We start from the raw sequence: 26,096 nt of genomic DNA, 5'->3' as shown, positions 1-26,096 counted from the left end.
TAATTTTAAACATAAAAATGTATTTCTAGTCTAACCGAAAACATACAAATTTAATTAAAATTTAAAGCTCATATAAATTTATAATCGAATACATTAATTTAATTTATTTCAGTTGAATTAAACGAATTTAAATTAATTCAAGATTTAATTTTAGTATAATTAGTATAAATAAAATTTATAATAATTATAATATTCAAAATCAAAATCCAAGAAAACAATTTAAATTTTGAATTTTAAAATTAATTAAAATCGTTTCCGAACTGAAAATTAAAATTAAAATCAAAACGTACCAATCGCCGCGAGACGAGGCACTTGGGCTTGCGCCCAAGCCCCATCAAGCTACGAGGCAGCGCGCCCCGTTCGATTGATCGTAGCACAAAGCACACACAGCGACACGCCGCAACTGGCCACGCTGCGCGCAACCTTGTGATGTGTCGCGTGTTGCTGCGCAGGCCAGCGCGCGCCGAGCGAGGGATCGCTCCCTGCTCGCGCGTTCTGCTTGTTGGCTGGGCGAGCCAGGCGCGCTGTGGCGCGGCAGCATCGCTGCCCACACGCGTCTTGCTCGTCGCTCGTGCATTGCATCGTCGCCCTCGCCCATCGCATAGCACACACGCACACACGCATGGTTGTGTTGCCTCGTGCGCGCGCCATGTGCTATGTTGCTCGTTGCATTCGTACCGCACGGGCGACGAGCTCCCTTGCTCGTCGTCGCGTGCCCGCACTATACAACACCCCTTAAGGGTAACACGTAGCTTCCATTGCTTTGTGCGTGCAACTTTAATGAGCGTTTTCATAAAAATTTAAAATTTTTAATTCAAAATTAATGACAAATTAATAAAACATATTAATTTCATAATTTTAGGGCGAAAAATCGAAAATTTATTAATCAATTAATTTCCGATTAACATGGATTCAAATCTAGGTCATAGAATTTAAAAATTTAACATAAATTAACAATTTTTTATGGTGGATTTTAATCATAAGTACCTAATTAAACTATTAATTAATTATAAAAATCAAATTAATTCTAAATTATTCGAATTTCAACAAATTAATCATAATTACGAATTAGGTTGTATAATTAACAAGGCTAGGCATTCAAACTTGTTAAACATATACTGTAGGTCAATCAAAAATTGAAGATTTATCAACAAGAATCGCAAATACTTAATTTAACATCTTAAATTTACAAATTTTTGCGTTCGAAAAACTAAAACCTCCGAAAAGTCATAGTTAGGCTTCGAATTTGGGAATTCTGGGTTCGGATGAAAAAAAAAATGTCAAAATTTTAGAATGCCTTTTACATGCGGAATTGACACAAAAATCACTCGATTTGGATGAGTAACGAAGAAGCTGCCGAAAAACTGCGTACAAATAATTAAATAAACGCAATTTGCAATTAATTGACAATTACGAAAATTAATCACCCCTTTTAATTCCTTGCAAATTTGTGAAATTTAACCATGTTATGCAATTTAGATTATGAAAATAATAAGAGGCTCGTGATACCACTGTTAGGTTATGATTCATATGACAAAACATAAATCATACGGAAAAACCATAAAGCAAGGAAAGCAAATTATTTACACATAATCATTTAGCATAGTTTACATGCATACACTTTGTTGCGTGCCCTCCCTAGATACGCCCGAACCGAACAAGAACAAGTCTTTAGGACTCCAAGTGTCGTCCCTCCGTAGATAGTCCACAGTACGTCCGGATCCGCCTCAAGATTGACCAACTAGAATCGCCCTTAAGGTGCTAGGATTTTCGGCTAGGTTAGTGCAAGTGTATGGCTGAATTTTCTTTCAAAAACTTACCCTTTGAATACTTCAATTGTATCTATAAATTATGACCCTAAGCTCTTATTTATAGAGGTATGGAAAGGGAATCGGAATCCTACTAGGATACGAATTAATTAAACTAGAATCCTATAAGAACTCTAATTAATTAATTTATCCTTTTAGGATTAGGAATTTAATCATATACCAAATCCTAATAGCTTTAGGAATCGTGCATGAACACAAACACACACACGCACGGCAGCCCACGAGGGGCGCCTATGCGCTCGCGCGCTCAGCCCACGCCACGAGGCCCGCAACGCAGCCATGGCCTTGGTGCGCGCTGGGCCTGCCTTGCGGTGGGCCTGGGCGCTGCCTTGGCTTGGCGTGTGGCGCGCGTTTGGCTTGCTGGGCGATGGCCCGGCTTCGTGTTGGGCCTTCGTCCGGCAGGCCTCGTCCGATGCTTATTCGTACGATACGCTTCCGGTCCGGTTCCGGAATTCATTTCGATACGAACAATATTTAATATTTCCCATTCCGAAATTAATTTCCGTTTCGAACAAATATTTAATATTTCCGTTTCCGGAAATATTTTCCGATTCCGATAATATTTCCGATTCTGACAATATTTTCGTTTCCGGCAATATTTCCGATTCCGGCAATATTTCCATTTCCGTTAATATTTTCCGATACGTACCATGTTTCCGTTTCCGGCAACATCTACGACTTGGATAATATTTATATTTCCGATACGATCCATATTTCCGTTTCCGGCAATATCATCGTTTCCGGAGTATTCATTTCTTGCTTGTGACGATCTCAGCTCCCACTGAAACCAAGATCCGTCGATTCCGAATATCCATAGATGGAGTATTTAATGCCATTAAATACTTGATCCGTTTACGTACTATTTGTGTGACCCTACGGGTTCAGTCAAGAGTAAGTTGTGGATTAATATCATTAATTCCACTTGAACTGAAGCGGCCTCTAGCTAGGCATTCATCTCACTTGATCTCACTGAATTATTAACTTGTTAATTAATACTGAACCGCATTTATTAGACTTAACATTGAATGCATACTTGGACCAAGTGCACTATTTCCTTCACGTTGATAGCATCAATGGTCGACATTCTGCATTACATATCTTATCAGATTGAAGCGAAATAATAATATAAAATAAACCCTTTGATCCCGTTCCTACACTCACACTCATATTCATTTTAACTTAGCAAGATTTTAGAAAATTCTTTTTAACTCATTCCTTAAAATTCTTTACTTGAATCCTAATTAATTCTATTCGTGCGAAAGCCCGTAAGGTTTAGCACTTATGGTCCAGAACCTTTGCTCTTGATACCAAAACTGTAACGCCCCGACCTCTAATTCAATTATTAAAGCATAATTAGCAGCGGAATCAACCTAATTGGTCGGGACATTACCTGCCGTAACTTCCTTTTTGGAAATCACAAGGCAAACATCAATCATATGCTATTAAATACTTCAATATATATATAATCCTTTATAATACCAAAATGAAAGTACATAACTTACTAAAAGTCTTTAATTAAAATTATTAAACTATTAGAACCGTAAACATAAACTAGGTGGATAATATTAAAGTGAAACTCCTCGCCACTACTCGTGTCCATCATCCCCCGCAGTACCTAAAACGAAAAACAAAACGGTGAGCCGAAGACTCAGTAACAACTACCCTAGCAACGTAAATTCATTTCAATTCATTTTATTTAATAACACATGGAGAATAGAATAAGTAAAACATTTAATAAAACATCATATTAAATTCATTCATAAACTTTTAATGAAAAACGTCATTCATAAACTTTTAATTAACATGCTAGTTGTCGGCAAGTACGAACCGTGAAGGAATTCTCCACTGGGCCTGGGCCCATAAGAGCCTGGGATCATCGTAACATGGGGCCTGGGCCCTGAGCCTGGGCTCATAAAACCATGGGAGCCTGGGCTCGTAATCCATGGGTGGACAGGTGTCCGTGGTGCATGCATGACCGGTAGATAGGAAGATGGTAGTTTATATACCGCCAGACAAACCAGGTCTTTCACTTTCATTTATCATGTTTTATGTATCTTTACCAAGCCTTGGCTTGCATTTCAGTTGAAATAACTTAACTCATTTAATATCATAAATCATCATTTTGATCCTGGGATCAATAAAATATCATTCTTTCACGGCATCACATAAATATCATTTTATGAGAAAACTCAATCAAATCATATTATAAAGAATAATTCAAACAAATCATAATTAATTCCCACAATCCATAAAACATGTCAAAACATTTAATTCATAAATTCAATCATAACGTCATATTTTATAATACATTTATAAGGGGATTGCGGGTACTAGCAATAGCCGTTACCTCACTTCCACGATTTTGCTAAGGAATTGGCTTGATTCGTTCGTCCTGAGCTCCGAGTCCAATTTCTTTAAAAATAGTAAATAATTGAATTAGTACTAGATCGATAAATAATTATAAAATTAATATTTTATAAATCATAAATTTTATAAGTAATGAAATTATAAATAACGAATTTTAATAAAATACAATTTCGACATTTAAAGAAAATATTATTATTAATCGAATTTTTAATCGAAATACATATATATATATTGTAACTAAATTTTCATGTAATTAATATTTAAATTCCATTTGAATAAATAAAATTAGAATCTTTATTCTCATAAAATTGATAATAAAATCTGAAAATAATAAATAATTAATTAGTAATTAATTAGATTATAAAAACTATTTATTAAAACGTAGAAATTCTGCAAATAATAAATAATTTTTATTAGTAATTATGTATTTTGTAAAAATTATTAAACCATAAGTATTGACAAATTAAAAATCTGAAAATTCAGATTTAGCCTTACCAAAGGCCCAAATGGAATTTGGCCCAATTGTATGGGGGTTTGAGGAGAATAAAAACAAGGCCAAGAAAATCTGATTTTTATTTTGCTTTGGTTTTGGTTGAGGCACGAGCAAAACAGAGAAGGAAGGGAGGAGAGGAGGAGGGAGGAAGAGAGCGTGGAGGCTGGTTGGGCGGCTCAGTGAAGATATGATGCGCCGGTGAAGGCGACGGCGATGGTGACGGTGGTGGAGCGGCGGCGCAGCAGTTAAGGGGAGGGGGTGGTGATTTGCGAAACAGGCGAAGCAGGGGAGGGGAAGGTGCGAGGGAGAGGGAGGACGACGGGGTGGTTCTGGGCGGTGGTTTGGTGGACGTGGTTGTTGATGGTGGTCGGAGGAGTAGAGTGGTGCTGGTGGTGTGGTGGTTGTGGTGGTGGCGTGGGGCGAAAGAGGAGGAAAGGGAGAGGGGACAGGGGAGTGTCGAAGGAGAAGAGCAGGGACGAGGGGTGGAGTGTGCGGTGGTGCTGGGGGCGACGGTGGTCAGGATGGTTGAGGTGGTTGTTGTTGGTGGTAGGTGATGGTGGAGATGGTGGACGGTGGTGGCAGTGGCTGCCGGTGATGGTGGTGGTTCGAATTAAAGAAGAACTAAGGGGAGTTTATTTTCAGTTTTGTGAATTGATTTTGGTATTGAAATGTATCAGAAATTTGATGGAATTTGTAAATTTTGGAATGATTCTAGAAGGGGGAAGGCCTTGGGGCTCAAGCAATTGTACATGGACTGATTTGAGGCAAGGGAAATAAAGCAGAAAATTTTCCCCCTTTTTTTTATTTTTATTTTATTTAATAAATTCACAATTTTGGCAAAATTCAGAAATTGTTTGTAATTTTCAGAAATTGCTAAAAATAGAAATGTTTATTTAAAATAATTTCTTAAAAATTATCGTTAACGAAAAATAAATAATTTTAGTTTATAAATTTTTCGTTGAAAATAAATCGTAAAAACGATTAAAATAACCAAATTCGATTATTCGTAATTTAATCAAAACGAAATCAAGTTAATAAATATTTTTAATTTTAATAAATCGAATTTAAAATTTCGGGGTATTACAGTAATTTGATTCTTTTTTGTTGTACATAGTAAATAAAAGCCCAAAAATCACATATTTTACAATAGTTTTAAATTACATATGTTAATCTATAAATAAAATCAAAAAACTTCGGACTTAATTGGATTATTGGACTCCAAAAGGTTGAGTCCAAGTCCAATCCAGAGATAATTGGACTTTGTAATTTGAGTCCGAGTTCGATAAAAAAAAAAAAATTATGTCCGGTCTAGTCCAATAAATTTGGACTGGACTGGACTGGGATGGATTGAACTTTGGACTTTTCTCAATCCACTTACACCCCTAATTACAGTTTGTATTCTAATAACTGCATTTTGTTCATAGTATATTTATGTTTTTTTCTTTAATATTGACATTAACAATTGTATGCAACACTAAAGAAAAAACATAAATAACGACGATCTAAAAAAAATGTACTTAATGCTGGATTGTGCCAACTGCCAAGCTAAGTGAAACAGAACCAATAAATGTGACATAACGACGATGGGTCCATTACTCCATTGTCCATAATACCATATGTACAAGTTCTTCCATTACGCAACGTAAGTGTACACCGTTATTACGAATCAAATAAATTCCTAACCACATGCACTAGAAACTAGAAAGTCAATAAGAGAGATAGAGATAGAGATAGTGTTAGGGATATAGATAGAATGGGAGACGACAACGACTCCTGCACGAAACATTTTGTGCTAGTTCATGGGGCATGCCATGGAGCATGGTGTTGGTACAAGGTTAAGCCCCTGATTGAGGCCGCCGGTCATCACGTGACACCGCTCGACATGGCGGCCTCGGGGATCAACCTGAAAAAGATCGATGAAATCCAAACACTTAAAGAATACACAGAGCCGTTGATTCAGTTTTTGACAGCTCTACCTGATGATAAGAAGGTCATACTTGTTGGGCATAGCCTTGGAGGATTCAATATAGCCATGGCTATGGAAATGTTCCCTCTAAAGATTGAAACTGCTGTTTTTCTAACGGCATTTATGCCTGACCATGTCCATACTCCTTCCTTCATCTTTGATCAGGTAATTCACGTTTATTAAAAAATAAAATAGGAATGTATTGAACGCTTGTAGTTAAAAATTGAAAATTTGACATTCTCATTTGCACGTAGTAATACTCATACTTGTTAGTGTTCCGGGTAATATCCCTAAATGTTGCATATAATTTAAGTTTATTTTATTCATTTTTAATTCACTCATAAGTTTCTTTATGCATGCATTTATAAAATGAGTAATTTCTCTCCGCTTTCAACTCCATGTTAAGTTCTCCCAACAAGAAATTGGTTTTCCATTTGGTGTTCATTAACACCAATTCTTGGTTGGTTTCATTATCTCTGTTCATTTCTCTCTTATCTTTCTACCTCTTTTATAATTTTTTATTCACTTCTCTCCCTTGAACACCAAGAAATTGGTGTTTGATAAACATGCTCTTAAAGTATATAGTATATTTTTGAAAATTTCAGAGGTATATATACGAATTAAGTTAAGTTCATGGGTATATGGTGAAAAAACCGTAATAAAAATGAGTAATTTCTTTAATGGTGTAGTTCATTGCAAAAAAGGGTGATGGAGTCAAAGATTTTTGGATGGACACCGAGTTCAAGAGCTCCGGTGATCCAAATGAGACCCCGACGACAATGTTATTCGGTCCACAGTTCATGGCAAAGCTGTATCATTTGTCTCCCCTTGAGGTAATTCTTTTTTTTTTTTTTTAAATGCACCACTTGCTTCTTAATGAGTATTTCTTTTCAAATGCGTCAATTCCACATCTAATAATTTGTAATTTAAACCTACTTAAATTTTGGATAACTTGCAATTTTGCAAATTTATACCTACTGACCAAGTTACATTAGTAATTACATTAACTTAGTATTACCTCCATTTTAAAATGATTTTTATGCTTTTTATTTTAATTTGTTTCATAATATTTTTTGCACTATGCTTTATTCTATTTGTGAATATGAATTTTTATTGTCTTACCCTCTTAAACCACAATATTTACAACTTTTCACTCACTTTCTCTTACTTTATTCATTTTTTTTTTTACACTCACCCCTTTTTAACCATCTACATACTTTATCCATATTTTATTGTATTCAACCATATTTTTACATAATTTTCCCTATTTTATTTTAATATGTACAAATAGTAACCGTAAAGATCATTTTGAAACGGAATTCTGTAATGCCACTTGATTCTAATTGATGGAATGGTATAAGGATTTGGAGCTAGGTATGACATTGAAAAGGCCATCGTCGATGTTCGTTCATGATACATCGAAGCCAGAGGCGAAGCTTTCAAAGGAGAGATATGGAACGGTAAAAAGTGTTTTTGTGATATGCGAAGAAGATCAAGGGATATCCCAAGCTTTTCAACAATGGATGACTGAAAATAATGGGTTGAAAGAGGTGAAGAAGCTTAAAGGCTCGGATCATATGCCTATGCTTTGTATGCCTAAACAACTTTCTATTTGTCTTCTGGAAATAGCCCACACTTTCCAGGAGTGATACTCGCTCAAACCATTGTTAAAAGTGACAACCCGAAGTCATTGTTCAGCAAAAATCACCGAAAGATACTGTCATAATGTTACAAAATAAAAATCACATAATTTCTATTAAACAAAATAAATCGAAAAATAAGAACTAAAAAAAATCGGAAAATAATTTTGTTTTATAGATATTACGTAATTGTTTATTTTAATAACATTATGGCATTATATTCGAATGATTTTTGCCGGAAAATGATTTCAGGTTAAAATTTAAAATGGATGTATAAGTTTAAATTGTATTTGGCAAAATTAGAACTTTGTGGTTATAATTAGCAAATAAGGAACGTTATTATTAGGTTGTATTTGTCAAATTTACCTTCTCTAAAAGTACCATCGTTGCATATCAAACATTTTATATACCCTATTTACATCAATGTATTTTGCAGTCTTTTTCAGCAAAGAAGTCTACGGATCTGCCGTAGCCGTGAAGATAATTTCTTTATGATTCGATCATTAAATTGTAGTCGAAAAATAACATATTTTTCGATCCCGCATAAATCTTAATTTATCACCGTCTACCCGAGTATGGGCAATGAATCATAGTCCTCAAATTACCAAAAATAGTTGTTGATTTTGTAATATCACAATTAATTGATCCGACAGTAGTCCCACTTGCTTTAATAGCCTACGCACTTACGCACTTACGCACTTTGCACAATTGCACTTAGCAGCATCTCCAGCAGAGTCTGGCAAGTGGCAACCAGTTTAGATTTTAGGGTATGGTCACATTTTCCGAATGCCGACATGTAAATAAGGGGAGACTCTTATCTTGACGACTCTTAATCTTTCCCCTGCCACCTAAGTTATCAAAATATACATAGGGATAAAATTTTCACTCTGCTCCAAGTGTAGTTTAAGGCTCTTTGCCCATCTTCATTTACTCCCAACATTTATTGATCTGATTTCCCCCCACTTCTTTATCAATCTTGTAGGCACACAATCTGGCTCCCAGATTTCCAGCAAATAACATCCACAAATCAAGTATCGGATTGAAGTAGATGGGTCGTAGAGCCTTAAATATTGAGGGGATGCAAAATTGAAGTAGATGGGTCCAAAAATAATCAAAATTCTGTCCAAAAAGAAAATGATCATAAGAGAAATTACTAAATAGCCCTTGATAAGGGTCATGGACCTCATGGTAGCCTCCAGAATCAACAAGAACATGAAGCATTGAAGCCAATAGATAAGATCTATGCCTTTAAAGAGTATTACAAGCCTTCCCTTGTATTGATGGCATTGTTGTCCAAAGATAAGGTCGTTCTGGTTGGGAATAGTCTTGGAGGAAGGGTCTTAGGGTCATTAGCTCATTGCCCTTTATAAGGAAAATTCCTCACAAAAATATATCAGTAGGAGTTTTCTTCACTGCCTTTGCGCTTAACACCAAACCATCATTTGATTTGTAAAAGAAAAAGCGCATCTTTTATGGATACCGAAATTATATGAAAAGTAGTAATAATACGCTAGGTTTAAAATGTCATTTCTTGCTTACACTGTTGAAGTTTGCTGAGTCAGTTCCTGAAGAATTCTGGTTCAATACACAAGTCTGACATACGACTCCCCAGGAGAGGCCTTGACAGCAACGCTCTCGTAGGAGTATATATAGACATCCTTTCTTCCCCAACTCCATCAACACATGATCCTACTTAAAATTCAATGGAAAATAAGAACAGTTTATACAGTAATAAAGTAAATAATATGAAAATTTTGTTGAAACTTTAATATAAAAAAGTGCCAAGGAAATTTGAACTTCATAGGACTACTTTGCACATCACATCATACTTCTGCATTGAAAGAACTCTAAAAAAAAACCTCAGTATGCACTTAAGACGGTAAAGGATTTTGGCACGCCACTTTGTTGATTTTGGCACAGATTAATAGAGCACAGTTTCATATGGTCTCACAATAGGTGTGCCAAAATCACTTCTCGCTTAAGAAACATAGAAACTAAGAATCATGCTAGAAAGAAATATTCTCATTTACTTTTGACTATACTCTAATAAGTACAACATTTCAATCGCATTGCAATATTTAGGATGCTCGGACTGTTAACATGACTACATGAGTGTCACACTGGGGCATAAATCTGAGAGGCTAATACAAAAAGTTTCGAACTTGAAGATACAAGGACACTATATCAAATGTCTCGAAGTTAAAAGGATGTGGACCCAAGGATACCGATTTTGTTATACGAGTACTCCTTGTACGTTTTAAGTTAGAAAGTATAAAGACAACTTGATCCTTTTGGCAAAACTTTGTGTATAAATGACAATACGCATTTAGAATGTCATCTATCTGACACAAGAACTTGAGCCAAAATGAAGATTCTGAGCATTATACTTGCCAAAAAAAACAATGTCACAAAATTGCTGGAGTTTAGCTTAGCAATGAAGTTGCAAAGACCACCACCATCATTTTTTGCTGCTGATCTGTCAAAACCAAGGAAATTTTCCAACAATGGTTCTGGCTCAACGAGGCTAGTTTATACCGTTAGTAAGGAAGACAAAGGGGTTCTGAGGAAATCGCTAGAAACCAAAATGAGAATTGAGAATAGTAGATACCAAGAGGCAAGGTAGACAAGGCATGCTGATCTCTTGATGCTGCTAAGCCAGCTACAAGGGCATATAACTACTATACGCTTTCCCCATGGAGATAGCTAGTACTTCAACATAGCCTCATGCTTTAGCAAGGATTTCACCCTTTCAATTACACTAGTATTATGCTAGAGTACTCACTGAGATAACTAAGGCATTGGCATTCATTTTTAACATTGAAACTCTCTATCATACAAAATGTTAAAGGTATACAAACAGAGTACAAACTTATACTTTTGTCAAAGCACTTCATTTTCTTTTTCTTATCTATACACATCTGACTTAAATTACATCTTTTTAACAGCTAACATATGACTTGACTTGCATAATGGATTAATAAAATACTCCCTCCGTCCCATAATATAGTGCCCGTTTGACCAAAATCACGGTTATTAAGGTAAAGTATAACATTGATAATAAAAACAATAATTATTTGTTCTTTCAAGATAAAGTACATGTTAGTTGGCTTTTATGGAGAGAGAAATTAGAGATTAAAGGTGTGTACATAATAAATAGGCCTAAAAAAGACAAAAATCAAGCACATGGGTTGAATAAAAGTCAAAAAATACAATTTTCAAAGTAAAAATTAATGGTTTAAAATAGAAATAGGCACATCATTTAGGGACACCATTTTAGGAAAACAGGCACTATATTATGGGACGGAGGGAGTATAAAACTAAGATCTTTGCATAACATGTACTAGGCTTCTAGCTTAATCAATTGTGCAGATTATTCTACAGTCTAGATGGAGACATAATGTCGATAAATAAGAGTGGATTGTCAAAATTATATTAACACCAATAAACCTATAGACATGATAAGCATACAGCCATACAGTAAACAATTCTCTACAGCAGCAAAGAGATAAACCTGTAAATTTAGAATACAGGTTTATGGAACAGCATTTGCACTAGGATAAGGCTTCACTTTTGCAGCAGTAGTTTCTCCTCCCATCCAACACATATAGGGAATAGAGATTAGGGTATTAGAGAGTGAATGGCTACAATGGATGCAAGACACTCTAATTATTTCACAATCAGTACGGTGATGACTGTTCCAGCGTTTTCGACAAAAAATGATTTCAACGGATGTTAAAGAAAAATAATAATTCTGAAACATGAATGTATTGCACTTACAGAAACTGGCATACCGTAGATCACTTTAAGAAGTTGAAACTTGAATACAAGCCTCCCGCATTCGAAGCTAAGTAAGATCCAAATTGGTTGAACATGAATACTGCTTTGGTTCCACCTCCGTCTAGACAACATTCCAGGCAGTAAGTGCAAACGAAAGCATCAAGGATACTGTATACCATGGCACAAAAGCTGATTCTTCAATTATGAAATTATCCACCCAATGTTTCCAAGAACATCAAATCCTTCTTGCAGCTTAGAATTACCACATTTGCAAATGAACAAAGGGGCTGCACAAACGACGTAGATGCCTATATCTTCTGTCTTAAGAGTGCTAGAGTCTAAACAAGTTGATCACAGAGCTCCTCAAACCTATTTAAACTGCAAATTAAGAAAGGTTACTTAATCTACTTTTGGACTTTCAAGAACTGGTCAACTGCTATGTAGCACCGAAGCTCTCATGAAGCTTGCGTTTTATGTTTGCGAACATGGAAACTGAGACTCAAGGAAACTCAACGAAACACTTTCTTTCTTAGACCAGCAAGTTTTCCACCTCAAGTTCTTTACAGTTAAAAATTGATTTTTATTTTCTTTATCAGAACTCTTTTTCATAAACCAAACTAACTAAAGTACCCTCTTCACTTACATTGTTGTTAATGATAATAAATAAATAAATAAAAGAATATTAGATTTCGAAGCAAAACTATTCATTTATTGCTTAGTTTTTATGTTTCCAGAACTACACATTTCCTAAATGTATAGAAAGTGTGTTTCTCCGTTTCGGTTTCCCTTTTCTATGCTACATAGGTAAAGGGTATTGAATCCATATTAATCTAGTATAGAGAACAAACTGACAAGGACACGATAAAATAAAATAAAATAAAAACATACTACCACTGTTCCATATTGATCTTTACGCTTTCTGTTTTAGTCCGTTTCACTAAGTTCTTTACAATTTCACCTTATTCTGTTTTTGGCGAAGTTTTTCAGAATTATACTTTATACCCATTTAGCCAACCACCAAGTTACTCACTTGAATTGTTTGGTAATTAATAACTACTAGTTTTCCCATTTTCACAAACATTTCTGTGCAAACAATAACTGTAAACATCAATATGAAAAAGAGGTATTAGATATCATTAGATACCTGCCATTCCCATTAGCACATTTGAGAATTACAATTTCAATGTTAAAGCATACTAGATTGAATGACAACTATATCTAATGACACCACTGACTTTTGAACAACACCAAATACCAAAGGGGTGAAAAATTTAGGACCGACAGGAGAAATTTTATTACAGCTCCAGCATAAATTATACTGAAAATGCGCCACAGTTATATAGGGGTAAGTTCTAATAAAACATACCGTCTTATAAGCACTTCTGGATTATATGGAAATAACTTCCTCTTATGAAGCTTTCTCAAGGCGCTTTTCAGAGAAAGCAAGCATCCTTTGGCACCCTCAACTTGCAGGTATCTACTCCCGAAAAACTTGCTGCCCAGATTGAACTCTCCTTGGTTTTGCTCAGACAACAAGCCAAGCTTACTTTGCCCCGTCGTATCAATCCGCCCATCAGAAGAATCCTCATGAGATGCCCTTCTTCTCTTGCAACCCTCTTGAGAAAATCCTTGGCAAACAAGACTTTCTCTGACAGAGTACTCGACAAATAGTTTCCACGAATCACACACAATACGCAAGCACCTGAAACAAAAATCACAATTCACAGAGTTAGATATCAACTTTTATCAGCTTTTTTCACTCAAACGTATCTCAATTCTCAAACGAGTATCAGAAAACAAGAAGTGCATTGCAACACACCCACCTAATCCACCATGGCAGCCCATTCTGCATACTTACGCAAGGAAATAAGCAAAACAGAACGGCTAGGAGCAGCAGCTATATGGACAAACAAGTTCGGAAGCCACTAGGAAGCGTGGTTAGGCATCAAGGAGGAACTAAAGCTCGTTTGTCTTCTACAACTTCTTTTATTGCTTTGTCTTTTTGTAAGGGATTTGTAATTAAAAGGGGAAGAGGGGAGAGACTGTAGAATCATCTTGGTAGTATTGGATAGTCTTGGAGAGAGAAAACCTCTCGAAAGTTCTCATTTTGTTACTCAAAGCTTTCAGCTTTTATCTATCAAACAAAAATACATACTTCCTCTATTTTGTGCTTATAATTACCTTATTATTGCGAGGGAGAATCTGGGTTCGTTCCATGCATCATACATTCATACACATATATTCACAAATCACAATCAAGGAAATATGACTACAGACTACATCTTGAACATATACAGTCCGGATCACAGATATATAGACCTGTGATTACTAGTTCGTACTCGAGTGTAAAATAGACAGCAACTTGTAAAAAACTTGCCTTAACAGATATTCGGCACATTTCCCTCCTACGTCTTTCGAAATAAGATAATCAAGAAGCAGTTGATGATCATATTGCAACTGCAAATAAGAAAAAAACTAAACGTTCGTAACTCTTTTGAAATTAATGCTGCAAGAATAATAATCACATTTCTATCTAACTGATAAGCCACATCTGAACAACAAATTATAATATGAACAACAATTTTCACCATTTGTATAGTACATACTTACTTCCGCAAGAAATACATGAAACAGAAGCAAAGGGTTAAAAAGATTTGACATGTAAAAAAGAATGTCGTCTTCAGTGTCATGACAAGCCCTCCCCTGTTCAGAAAACCTGATACAAAACAAGAAGACTTATACAGCTGATTCTGGGAAAATTGTAGCAACTGGCTTGCGAACACAAATCAACATAATGACAAACTGAAATTCTATACACTTACAGTCTATCAGCCCATGAAGGTATAGTGAACATCTGCAGGAGTACTTCAAATAACATATCATCCTATGGTACAATAACGAACACTCAATAAGCAACTATAAAGACATAAGCTGGAAAAGCAAATACCAGAGATGAAACAAGAATAATTTTATAGCTAAAAATGTCTCACCAATATGACTCATGAGTTGACCTAGAAGAACACAATTTAACCTGAAACAAACTCCTTAAAAACAGAACAAACCTCTTGCATGTAAAATCTGATGAAGGATGCAGCAAATTTGATGCACTTATCAAGATTTATCCCATTTTCTGATAACACGTTGGAAGGAACATGACCCTGAAGCCACCCATGCAACTGAAGTAGCCCCTTCTTTTTGGCAAAACAATCTTTGACTGTTTTCAAATCAGATTCAATGAATGAGTTTGGCCTTGCACAAGTACATTTGAAGTCAGATGTTTTTCCGAGGTTAATCAAGCTCATGGTCCATCTTAAGAAAAGAAAAACAGATTTCCTTTGTAGATGGTGTGAAGACAGTTGACAAACTTCTTGGTCATCAAGAGACAACAAGAAAGGAGAGCCATCCAAAGTATCATTTTGACCACATTCAAGCTCAGAAATGGAACTTGAGAGTAAATCTTGATAATATTCATGAAGTAGTTGCAACCACAGAATGAGAACTGAACAATCAAGTTGCATATGAATGCTAAGTTTTGTCATCAACATCTGTTCAGTACCAGGAGTAACTTAAGTATACTGATAAAGCTAAGATGGGAAAGAACTTCAATTATGTAAAGGACCAAGCAAAATAAACACAGACACTAAAGATCAAGCCCAACAGGACAGCAACATGAGAGAATGCAATCCAAACAAGAAGTAAAAATTACGACCAGAACGAGAAGCTTAGCCGCAAAATCATGATGATGAACTGACCATGCAACTTTAAGATCCCTGTATTAATTTTCACTTTCATCATCAAAATAAGGTTCTGTATAAAAATCACCCAAGACACCCTCCCCACTGTTTACATATGCTGTGACTCTGTGAGGAAGGGGAGGCAATGCTGGCATTCCATAAAGAAGTTAATGAGAGCAAATGGGAAGGGGTATGGTGGTGGATCAATATTAAAGTTTGTTAGAGATCGAGCATGGGACTATTGGGAGTTTGGGGAGTGGTTAACTAGAGAAGACTTGTGTAAGGCGCATTGAGAATTGTAGTGAGAGAAATTCATTTCAGAGAGTGGAATTATCTGTAATTGATACTCTGATCATTCATTTTTCAGCAAAGACAGTAATATAAAAAATCTTCTCTTCTCCCCCCCATTTCTGGCTTGTTTTCCTTAATTACTAATTAAAATCACTCATACTACTGAGTTCATAGCACTTTAGCACATACTTGTTGTCAGTAATATCCAACCTCCTCCTACACCCAAAGTCCCAAAGTGTCTAAGGTGTTCAGTTAAATGACTCTTCAATCTTCATTAAGAAGCCAATAACAGAGAATAAGACAAACTTTTAAAGGCAAAAAGATATTCAACAACACGGACACTAAGGATGTAAATCCAAGTCAAAGAAAAATAAATGAACAAAAAGTTAGATATATAGGGAAAGAGATTTAACAACTCCGTACCAAAATTTTGTGCCGGAAATATTGAAGGATATGACTCCATTCTTCAACATGGCACCATACTAGCAGTCTAGGAATAATATCACAGGTCTCATGGAGAATAGTCAATTTATGGTCAGAGCCAGCCGAGTCTTCATACCCAATAACACTAACTACAGAGCAGAGTAGCTGAACAAGATTCCCCATAAACAAGAGTTTTGCTGCTGCCTCACCAGACGAACCTCCAACTTTGACATCACTGTCGTGAATTCCATTCAGTAAATCCCAAGGAATTTTCGTCAGACAGATACTCAAAGAATCCAGCAATACTCCCACAGATTCATCATCATCTGTACCCTTCAATTGTTTTACTATCCCCCGTAAGATACGTAAAATTTCAGCTATACCATTCCAGGTTGAATTGTCCAAGACAAGTTTCATGTTTGATACAATAGACTTTGAGTTGTCAGCTTCAGTCACCAAAGATTGTGGCAAATGTCGTAGGATATTACACATTGCAAGCTCAAAGCAAACACATAACAGATGAATAAACTCGTCCCAGCTGCCTCCCTGTAAAATAATGACTACCAACCAATAATTTTCAGAATAGTCAAAGACTGCTGATACGCGAAACTAAAAATTGCAATAACGGAAGCATACATAGGGTAGAAGAAACTCCGAGATGACTAGAAATATGTTTCCCACCATATGACGAACATATTGACTCTTGGCATTCAGTAATGAGACCTGTCAGAGAAATATATATTATCAAATTCAAACTTTTCTAAGAAGGTTAAAAGCCAGAACCTTTCCAACTAAGCACATTCCTGGTAGCCTGTAGGATAACAGTACTGTTGTGGGTCCAGCCCACTTGTTGCACAAGTAAGTAATTTGTGTTTGTGAGCCCAACATGTTGGGTTATGTTTTTAGTCCATTTGGGCTAAATGGGTTGGCTTTTCTTAGAAGCCTTGAAGTGTTTTTTGATGTTTAGTCATAACCTAAGGTGAGTTAGGTTGGCTAAGTGAAAATCAGATTAAAACACACACAAAAAAGGAGAGGAGAAAAAGAGAAGAGAGAGTTCGTAGTTTTCAGGGCAGCCATCAGAAAACTGCTGTTTGCCGGAGATTGAACGGTCGGATCGTGCTGATTTTTGGTCAGCTTGTTGAGGATACATAGGGCCTCATTTTGAACGGTCGGATCGTCCTTTTGAGCTCTGGTTTGTCCGTGGTCGCTGCTGGACAGAACCTACGTTTTTGGGTGATATTCTTCATCTCTTGTCTCTTAATTGTTGATCTCTTATGTATGGAAGTGTTGGTGGGTTGTGAACCTTTGTATGTCTGATTTGGGTTCTTTTCCCTCAATTTTATCATAATAAGAGAAGGTGACAAGGGTGGACTCCTCACAAGTCCCGTGGTTTTTACTCTTCACATCGAAGGGGTTTTCCACGTATAATCCGTGTGTTGTTGATTGCATTTTGTTCTTCCGCATTTGATTTTAGTTGCTGTCCATTATTGGTTGATTGTTAGGTTATTTATGTGGTGGATTATTTGTGGTGAATTGGAGTTGTATTGTTTGGTTGATTGTCTTGGAGGTGATCCTTGTGGGTAGTTGATATACTACTAGGGTCCTATCAGTTGGTATCAGAGCGGGGTTTAATTTGATCATTGTTATGGAGTCTACTAGTAGTGGTGGAGGTAGTTCAATGGTTAAATTGACATCAATCAATTATTCCTTCTGGAGACCGATGATGGAGGATTTGCTATATTGCAAAGATTTATATGATCCAAATGAAACAACCACAAAAGCTGATGGCACCATTTCTAAACCTGAAAGACCAGAGAAAATGGAAGAGAAAGATTGGGGAAAGTTAAAGAGAAAAACTTTGGGGACTATTAGGCAGTGGGTTGATATTAGCATTTTCAACCATGTGTCTCAGGAGTCTGACCCATATGATTTGTGGAAGAAATTAGAAGGTCTTTATGAAAGGAAGACCGCACATAACAAAGCTTCATTAATCAAGAGACTTGTTAATTTGAAATTGAAAGGTGGAAAGTCTGTTTCTGAGCATTTGAGTGACTTTCAGGATATTATTAACAAGCTGACTACTATGAAGATTGTTCTTGATGATGAATTGCAGGCTTTGTTCTTGTTGAGTTCTTTGCCAGATAGTTGGGAAACCTTGGTTGTGACTATTAGTAACTCTGCTCCAGAAGGTGTTTTATCTTTGGATGTGATCAAAGAAAGCATGTTCAATGAAGAGATAAGAAGAAAGGAGATAGGAGTTAATAATTCACATGCTCTTGTTGTTGAGAATCGTGGAAGAAGCAAGAGTAAGGATCCCAAAGGCCGTGATAACTCAAATGGGAGGTCCAAGTCTAGAGACAAAGAGACTAGGACATGTCATTACTGCAACAAGCCTGGCCATATCAAAAAGTTTTGCTACCGTTGGAAGAGAGAACAAGGTAAGAAGCAAGACTCACAAAAGCAGGGAGATGATAAAAATACTGCATCAACCGCTTCTAAGAGTGATGATGATGTTGCTTTGATTTGTGCAACTAGTGAGTGTCATCATGTAGGGAGTTCAGACACAGAGTGGCTTGTAGATTCAGGTGCTTCATATCATTGTGTTCCCAAAAGGGAGTATTTCACGGACTATCAATCTGGTGATTTTGGTAGTGTGAAGATGGGGAACAAGAGCTCAGCTAGCATTGTTGGGTTGGGTGATATTCGTGTGAAGACAAGTGTTGGGTGCATGCTTACATTGAAGAATGTGCGCCATATTCCTGATTTACGCCTTAACTTGTTGTCTGCAAATGTCCTTGATCTAGAAGGGTACCGACACACCTTTGGTGATGGTAAGTGGAAGTTGTCTAAGGGCTCGATGACAGTTGCTCGTGGCGAGTTGTGTTGTTCTTTGTATAAGACATACTTGAGTGTATGTTCTGGTGAGCTGAATGCAGTTGAAGAAAAGAATTCTCCAAATTTGTGGCATCGGAGGCTAGGGCATATGAGTGACAAGGGGATCAAACTGTTAGCAGGTAAATCTCTCTTATTCCTGTTGATAAATCGGTTTCTCTTGACCCTTGTGATCATTGTTTGGCAGGTAAGCAGCATAGAGCTTCCTTTTCTAGGAAGTCCACCAGAAGGCAAGAAAAGTTGGAGTTAATTCACTCCGATGTTTGTGGTCCTATTGAGGTGGAGTCTCTTGGTGGCAATAGATATTTTGTCACTTTCGTTGATGATGCTACTCGAAGAACTTGGGTGTATATGTTGAAGACAAAAAGCCAAGTGTTCGAGATTTTCAAAAAGTTTCATGCCATGGTAGAAAGGGAGACCGAAAGAAAGTTGAAGTGTCTTCGATCTGACAATGGTGGTGAGTATACTTCGAATGAGTTCAAGTATTATTGCTCACAACATGGCATTAGACATGAGAAGACAGTGCCCGGCACACCACAACACAATGGAGTTGCTGAGATGATGAACAGAACCATTGTAGAGAAGGTGAGGTGCATGCTTAGAATGTCTGATATTCCTAATACATTCTGGGCCGAAGCAGTGCAATGTGCCGTGTATTTGATTAATCGATCTCCATCGATTCCTCTTGGTCTTGACATTCCAGAGAGAGCATGGAAGGGACGTGATCCCACTTATTCACATTTGAGAGTCTTTGGCAGCAAGGCATACATGCATGTGCCTAAAGAGCAGAGGTCAAAGCTTGATTCGAAATCCAATCCATGTGTGTTTGTTGGGTATGGGGATGAAGAGTATGGTTCCAGACTCTATGATCCAGAAAAGAAGAAGGTAGTGAGAAGCAGAAATGTAGTATTCTTTGAGCACGAGAAGGGTGCAGATCTTCTGAGTACAAGGTACACTTCTACTTCAGATTTGTCTTTTGATACCACTAATGGCTCTACTTCTACTCCTCCTGTTATTCAGCCAGCAAATGAGAATGTCGAGGATGTACTTGATGATGTACATGATGATGTTGGTGAGGTACAACCTGATGATAATGTACCAGATCATGTTGATGATGATGATGATCTTGATGAGTCTTTATCTGATGAAGAAATCCATGAGGAAGATGCACATGAGGAAGTGGTTCATGAAGAGGTTCAGGGGGAGCAACCTACCCCTCAAGTGGAGGATACACATGTTCGAAGGTCCACTAGAGAGCATAAACCTTCAACAAAGTATCCAAGCTCAGAGTTCATTCTAGTTAGTGAAGATGGAGAGCCAGATAACTATCAAGAGGTGTTGTCTCATGATGAGAAAAACCAGTGGCTCGATGCAATGAAGGAGGAAATGGATTCCTTGGAAAAGAATGACACCTATGAGCTAGTGAAGCCTCCAAAGGGCAAGAAAGTCTTGAGAAACAGATGGGTTTTCAAGAACAAGAAATATGGTGAGAAGATAGTGAAGCGCAAAGCCGGATTGGTGGTAAAGGGATGCAACCAGAAAAAGGGCATTGACTTTGATGAGATCTTCTCTCCGGTGGTTAAAATGACATCTATCAGAACTGTGTTGGGTTTAGCAGCAAGTCTTGATCTTGAGTTGGAACAACTTGATGTAAAAACTGCATTTTTACATGGTGACTTGCATGAAGAGATCTACATGGAGCAACCTGGAGGTTTTGAAGAAAAAGGGAAAGATAAACTTGTTTGCAAGTTGAAGAAGAGTCTTTATGGGCTCAAACAGGCACCAAGGCAGTGGTACCGAAAATTTGATTCGTTTATGACAAGCAATGGTTATAAACGAACTACAGCCGATCCTTGTGTGTATTTCAGAAAGTTCCCTGAAGGTAATTTCATCATCCTTCTTTTATATGTAGATGATATGCTGATAGTTGGACAAGATGCAGATATGATTCAAAGTTTAAAGAAAGCATTGTCCAAGTCATTTGACATGAAAGACTTGGGTCCTGCAAAGCAAATCTTAGGCATGGAGATTGCTCGTGACAGGAAAGCTGGGAAATTGTGGTTATCCCAGGAGAAGTATATTGAACGGGTGCTTGAAAGGTTCAATATGAAGCATGCTAAGCCTGTTAGTACACCACTAGCTACTCACTTCAAGCTAAGTAAGAGAGCTTGTCCTACAACAGAGAAGGAGAAAGAAGTTATGTCATCCATTCCTTACTCTTCTGCTGTTGGTTCTTTGATGTATGCTATGGTGTGTACTAGACCTGATATTGCACATGCGGTCGGTTTGGTGAGCCGTTTCTTATCCAATCCGGGTAAGGCTCACTGGGAAGCAGTGAAGTGGATCTTCAGATACTTGCGGGGCACCTCCAAATTGAGTCTATGTTATGGAGGTGGAAAACCTATACTTGAAGGCTATACTGATGCAGACATAGCAGGTGATCTTGATAATAGAAAGTCTACCTCAGGTTATGTGTTTACATTTTCAGGGGGAGCCATCTCATGGCAATCCAAGCTACAAAAATGTGTAGCTTTGTCCACAACTGAGGCAGAGTATATTGCAACAGTGGAAGCAAGCAAGGAGATGCTTTGGCTTAAGAGGTTCCTTCAAGAGTTGGGTTTGAAGCAAGGTGAATATGTAGTATTCTGTGATAGTCAGAGTGCTATGGATTTGAGCAAGAATTCAATGTATCATGCTCGCACCAAACACATTGACATTAGATATCATTGGTTGCGAGATGTAATTGAAGAAAAGAGAATGAAACTGAAGAAAGTCCACACCGACAAGAATGGTGCAGATATGTTGACGAAGGTAGTTCCCGGAAGCAAGGTTGAGCTTTGTAGTAAGCTTGCCGGGATGAGGCTCAAGTGATCATGGAGTGATCGTGTCTTCCCCGTGATGGGCTGGAGGGGGAGATTGTTGTGGGTCCAGCCCACTTGTTGCACAAGTAAGTAATTTGTGTTTGTGAGCCCAACATGTTGGGTTATGTTTTTAGTCCACTTGGGCTAAATGGGTTGGCTTTTCTTAGAAGCCTTGAAGTGTTTTTTGATGTTTAGTCATAACCTAAGGTGAGTTAGGTTGGCTGAGTGAAAAATCAGATTAAAACACACACAAAAAAGGAGAGGAGAGAAAGAGAAGAGAGAGTTCGTAGTTTTCAGGGCAGCCATCAGAAAACTGCTGTTTGCCGGAGATTTAACGGACGGATCGTGCTGATTTTTGGTCAGCTTGTTGAGGATACATAGGGCCTCATTTTGAACGGTTGGATCGTCCTTTTGAGCTCTGGTTTGTCCGTGGTCGCTGCTGGACAGAACCTACGTTTTTGGGTGATATTCTTCATCTCTTGTCTCTTAATTGTTGATCTCTTATGTATGGAAGTGTTGGTGGGTTGTGAACCTTTGTATGTCTGATTTGGGTTCTTTTTCCCTCAATTTTATCATAATAAGAGAAGGTGACAAGGGTGGACTCCTCACAAGTCCCGTGGTTTTTACTCTTCACATCGAAGGGGTTTTCCACGTATAATCCGTGTGTTGTTGATTGCATTTTGTTCTTCCGCATTTGATTTTAGTTGCTGTCCATTATTGGTTGATTGTTAGGTTATTTATGTGGTGGATTATTTGTGGTGAATTGGAGTTGTATTGTTTGGTTGATTGTCTTGAAGGTGATCCTTGTGGGTAGTTGATATACTACTAGGGTCCTATCAAGTACAAGCAGACAATTTCGCCATTCACTATTACTTCTTCCATTCAGAAATAATTGTCACAGTATCCCAACCATCACATAGAAGGATTTTAACACGATTTTACAAACATAACCTTTCTAATAGTTGTCCCTCCCACCCTTTTTCTCCGTTCGATTCAGGCTTTGTTTGTTATGGTGTAACATGTTTTCATGGAAGACAATTTTCCCTTTCCAATCATTTACATTGTTTGGATTGGTAAGGGATGGAAATAATTTTCCATAACTCCCTCAAATATGGAAAAACCTTTTTCCATTTGAAAAGGAGGAACCATTTTTTCATTTTTCCTCTTTACCTCCCTTTTGTTCTTCACATCAATCTTCTCCAATTTTCCATTCCAATTTTCCATTTTCTATTAATTTTCTTGAAAGAAACCAAACAAAGAGAGACTAGTTTAAAATTGTGTTTTTCCTTGGAAAACATTTTCCATTGAAAATCATTCTTTGTTTAAAACGTTTTACACGAAACCAAAAACAGCCTCAATCATAGAGATCATGGATGATCTAGCATGATCAATCAGTAAACATGCAATGATGCAAATATGTGATTAAAATCTGATAATTGTTTCTTACTAACTCTTGAATTGTTCAGAATTACTAAAATAGCACTTGTACCACATATTGGCATATGAGTAGTTAAGAGTACTCTACAAAATGGGGAGAAAGAGAAATACCAAATTTGCAATTATCTTGGTCAGAAGTTCGTCATCTCCACAATGCAAATCGGAGTTCCGGCTGTCGCTACTTCTGATACTCCCTTGTTGTAGTTGTCCATCCGTCCAGCATCGAATTTTGTTTACAGTCTGAAAAAATTAGGATTTAGGAATGAAGCAAACGCCAAAATTGAAATTTGAAAGACATGCGAGAATGTGGTGAATACCTAACCTGGGAGAGAGAAATAAGAAGCTCTGTCTCTTTCTCTTTGGTTAACGTAATCAGCTCCAGTTCCTGCAACAATAATCAGTGGAATTAGTAGCAGGAAGTGGAAATTGAAGCTTGTTGATGAGATGATGAAAAACAATAAGCGAAAAGAAGAAACCCTAGAAATCGAAAATCATACGGTGAAAGGACGGGGGAGAAATTTTTCGATGAGAGAGAAAAGGCGCGAAATGACGGTGCCGCCGTCAGTGCAAGCTTCCGCCGTCGCCATCACCGCAAGTTCGAAAGGTCACGACGCACACGCTTCGCAAAACTACCACTTGGCGCGCTTCCTCGTTTTTTATCAGCACTCCGTATATTTTGTTTTTGGATATCTTACTGGACAATTAAGTATACAGTCACCGATGGACTTATTTTTGCACAGATATTAGGCTGTATTTTCTAATGACCTAATGCAGTCAAGTCACAACCTTACGAGCTGAAACTTAAAACTGTGTTGGTTCGATTTATTTTGAATTGTTTCATACATATTAAGTTTAGATTAATAAAAGGTCGTGCACACATAAGATTTATAATCTAATCTAATATACATATATAAAGGAGGCATATTTGCTGAAAGATTAGAGCGCCACCTAGGATTACTAATGGTTTCGGCCAATGAAAAATAAGATTTCTAATTTCTTTTTGAATTAAAAAAATCAAGTACCACGTAGATAATTAATTAGGTGCCACGTAGATATTTTAATTAATTAATTATTAATATATACAACTCCATCGAAAATCAAGCACTTTAATAATTAAAAAATAATCGATTGCCACGTAGATAATTAATTAGGTGCCACATAGATATTTTAATTACTTTATTAATTACTAATATATATAACTCCATCTAAAATCAAACACTCTAATTATTAAAAAAATAAATCTAAAATAAAATTCATCCAAAATCAAACAATAATCTAAACTAAAATAATTCAATTTAAAATCAAACATTAATCCAATATTAGAGCGCCACGTAGAAAAATCTAAAAGTTTCGGCCAATGGAGGAATATTTGCTAAAAGATTAGGGCGTCACCTAGGAATACTAATGGTTTCGGCCAATGAAAAATAATATTTCTAATATCTTATTGAATTTAAAAAATCAAGTGACACGTAGATAATTATTAGGTGCTACGTAGATATTTTAATTAATTAATTACTAATAATATATACAACTCCATCGAAAATCAAACACTCTAATAATTAAAAAATAATCGATTTCCACGTAGATAATTAATTATGTGCCACGTAGATATTTTAATTAATTAATTACTAATATATACAACTCCGTCTAAAATCAAACACTCTAATAATTAAAAAATAGATCTAAAATAAAATTCATCCAAAATCAAACAATCATCTAAAATAAAATAAATAAAATTCAATTTAAAATCAAACATTAATCCAATATTAGAGCGCCACATAGAAAAATCTAATGGCTCCGGCCAATGAAAAATAAGATTTCAAAATTAATTTTGAATTAAAAAAGTCGAGTGCCACGTAAAGAAATGATTAAATTTCACGCATATATTTTTTATTAATTATTTATTAATATTACGCATATACAATTTCATCCAAAAACAAACACTTTCATAATAAATAAAAAAAATCTAAAATGAAATTCAATGCAAAATCAAAAACTACCCTAATCTAATGTATAAAAGTGGTATATAATCGAAAATCAAGTACTTTAATAATTAAAAAATAATCGATTGCCACGTAGATAATTAATTAGGTGCCACATAGATATTTTAATTACTTTATTAATTACTAATATATATAACTCCATCTAAAATCAAACACTCTAATTATTAAAAAAATAAATCTAAAATAAAATTCATCCAAAATCAAACAATAATCTAAACTAAAATAATTCAATTTAAAATCAAACATTAATCCAATATTAGAGCGCCACGTAGAAAAATCTAAAGGTTTCGGCCAATGGAGGAATATTTGCTAAAAGATTAGAGCGTCACCTAGGAATACTAATGGTTTCGGCCAATGAAAAATAATATTTCTAATATCTTATT

The 26,096-nt window shown here is 36.4% G+C and overlaps 2 protein-coding genes across 10 annotated transcripts; one reads left to right on the top strand and one right to left on the bottom strand.

Moving 5' to 3' along the window:
- The first annotated feature begins 6,327 nt into the window (after positions 1 to 6,327).
- Positions 6,328 to 8,719, top strand: LOC110775550 (salicylic acid-binding protein 2). Its single transcript, XM_021980158.2, has 3 exons — positions 6,328 to 6,820; positions 7,345 to 7,488; positions 8,017 to 8,719. The coding sequence occupies exons 1-3, from the start codon at positions 6,443 to 6,445 to the stop codon at positions 8,302 to 8,304; spliced, it is 810 nt and encodes a 269-aa protein (XP_021835850.2). The 5' UTR covers positions 6,328 to 6,442; the 3' UTR covers positions 8,305 to 8,719.
- A 711-nt stretch (positions 8,720 to 9,430) lies between these two features.
- On the bottom strand, positions 9,431 to 24,433 carry LOC110775549 (uncharacterized). 9 transcript variants are annotated; one of them, XR_002529800.2, is made up of 12 exons: positions 24,208 to 24,433; positions 24,033 to 24,095; positions 23,822 to 23,950; positions 17,157 to 17,243; positions 16,521 to 17,066; positions 15,135 to 15,617; positions 14,895 to 14,956; positions 14,683 to 14,788; positions 14,450 to 14,529; positions 13,439 to 13,774; positions 12,087 to 12,450; positions 9,431 to 9,984 (listed from the first exon to the last, which is right to left on the bottom strand). XR_002529800.2 is itself a non-coding variant. In XM_056840835.1 (12 exons), exons 1-11 carry the CDS (start codon positions 24,295 to 24,297, stop codon positions 12,093 to 12,095), a joined length of 2,130 nt encoding a protein of 709 aa, XP_056696813.1. In that variant the 5' UTR covers positions 24,298 to 24,415; the 3' UTR covers positions 9,431 to 9,987; positions 12,073 to 12,092. The 9 variants fall into 9 exon arrangements, 8 of the variants coding, with proteins under 8 accessions (XP_056696813.1, XP_056696810.1, XP_056696812.1 ...); XM_056840835.1 differs by having other exon boundaries at positions 9,431 to 9,987; positions 12,073 to 12,240; positions 24,208 to 24,415; XM_056840832.1 differs by having other exon boundaries at positions 12,073 to 12,240; positions 24,208 to 24,415.
- Positions 24,434 to 26,096: the final 1,663 nt, after the last annotated feature.

Source organism: Spinacia oleracea, chromosome 3 (assembly GCF_020520425.1).
Source record: "Spinacia oleracea cultivar Varoflay chromosome 3, BTI_SOV_V1, whole genome shotgun sequence".
Classification (NCBI taxonomy): Eukaryota; Viridiplantae; Streptophyta; class Magnoliopsida; order Caryophyllales; family Amaranthaceae; genus Spinacia; species Spinacia oleracea.
The sequence above is the reverse complement of the archived record's forward strand: the minus strand, read 5'-3'. Positions and strand labels throughout refer to the sequence as shown.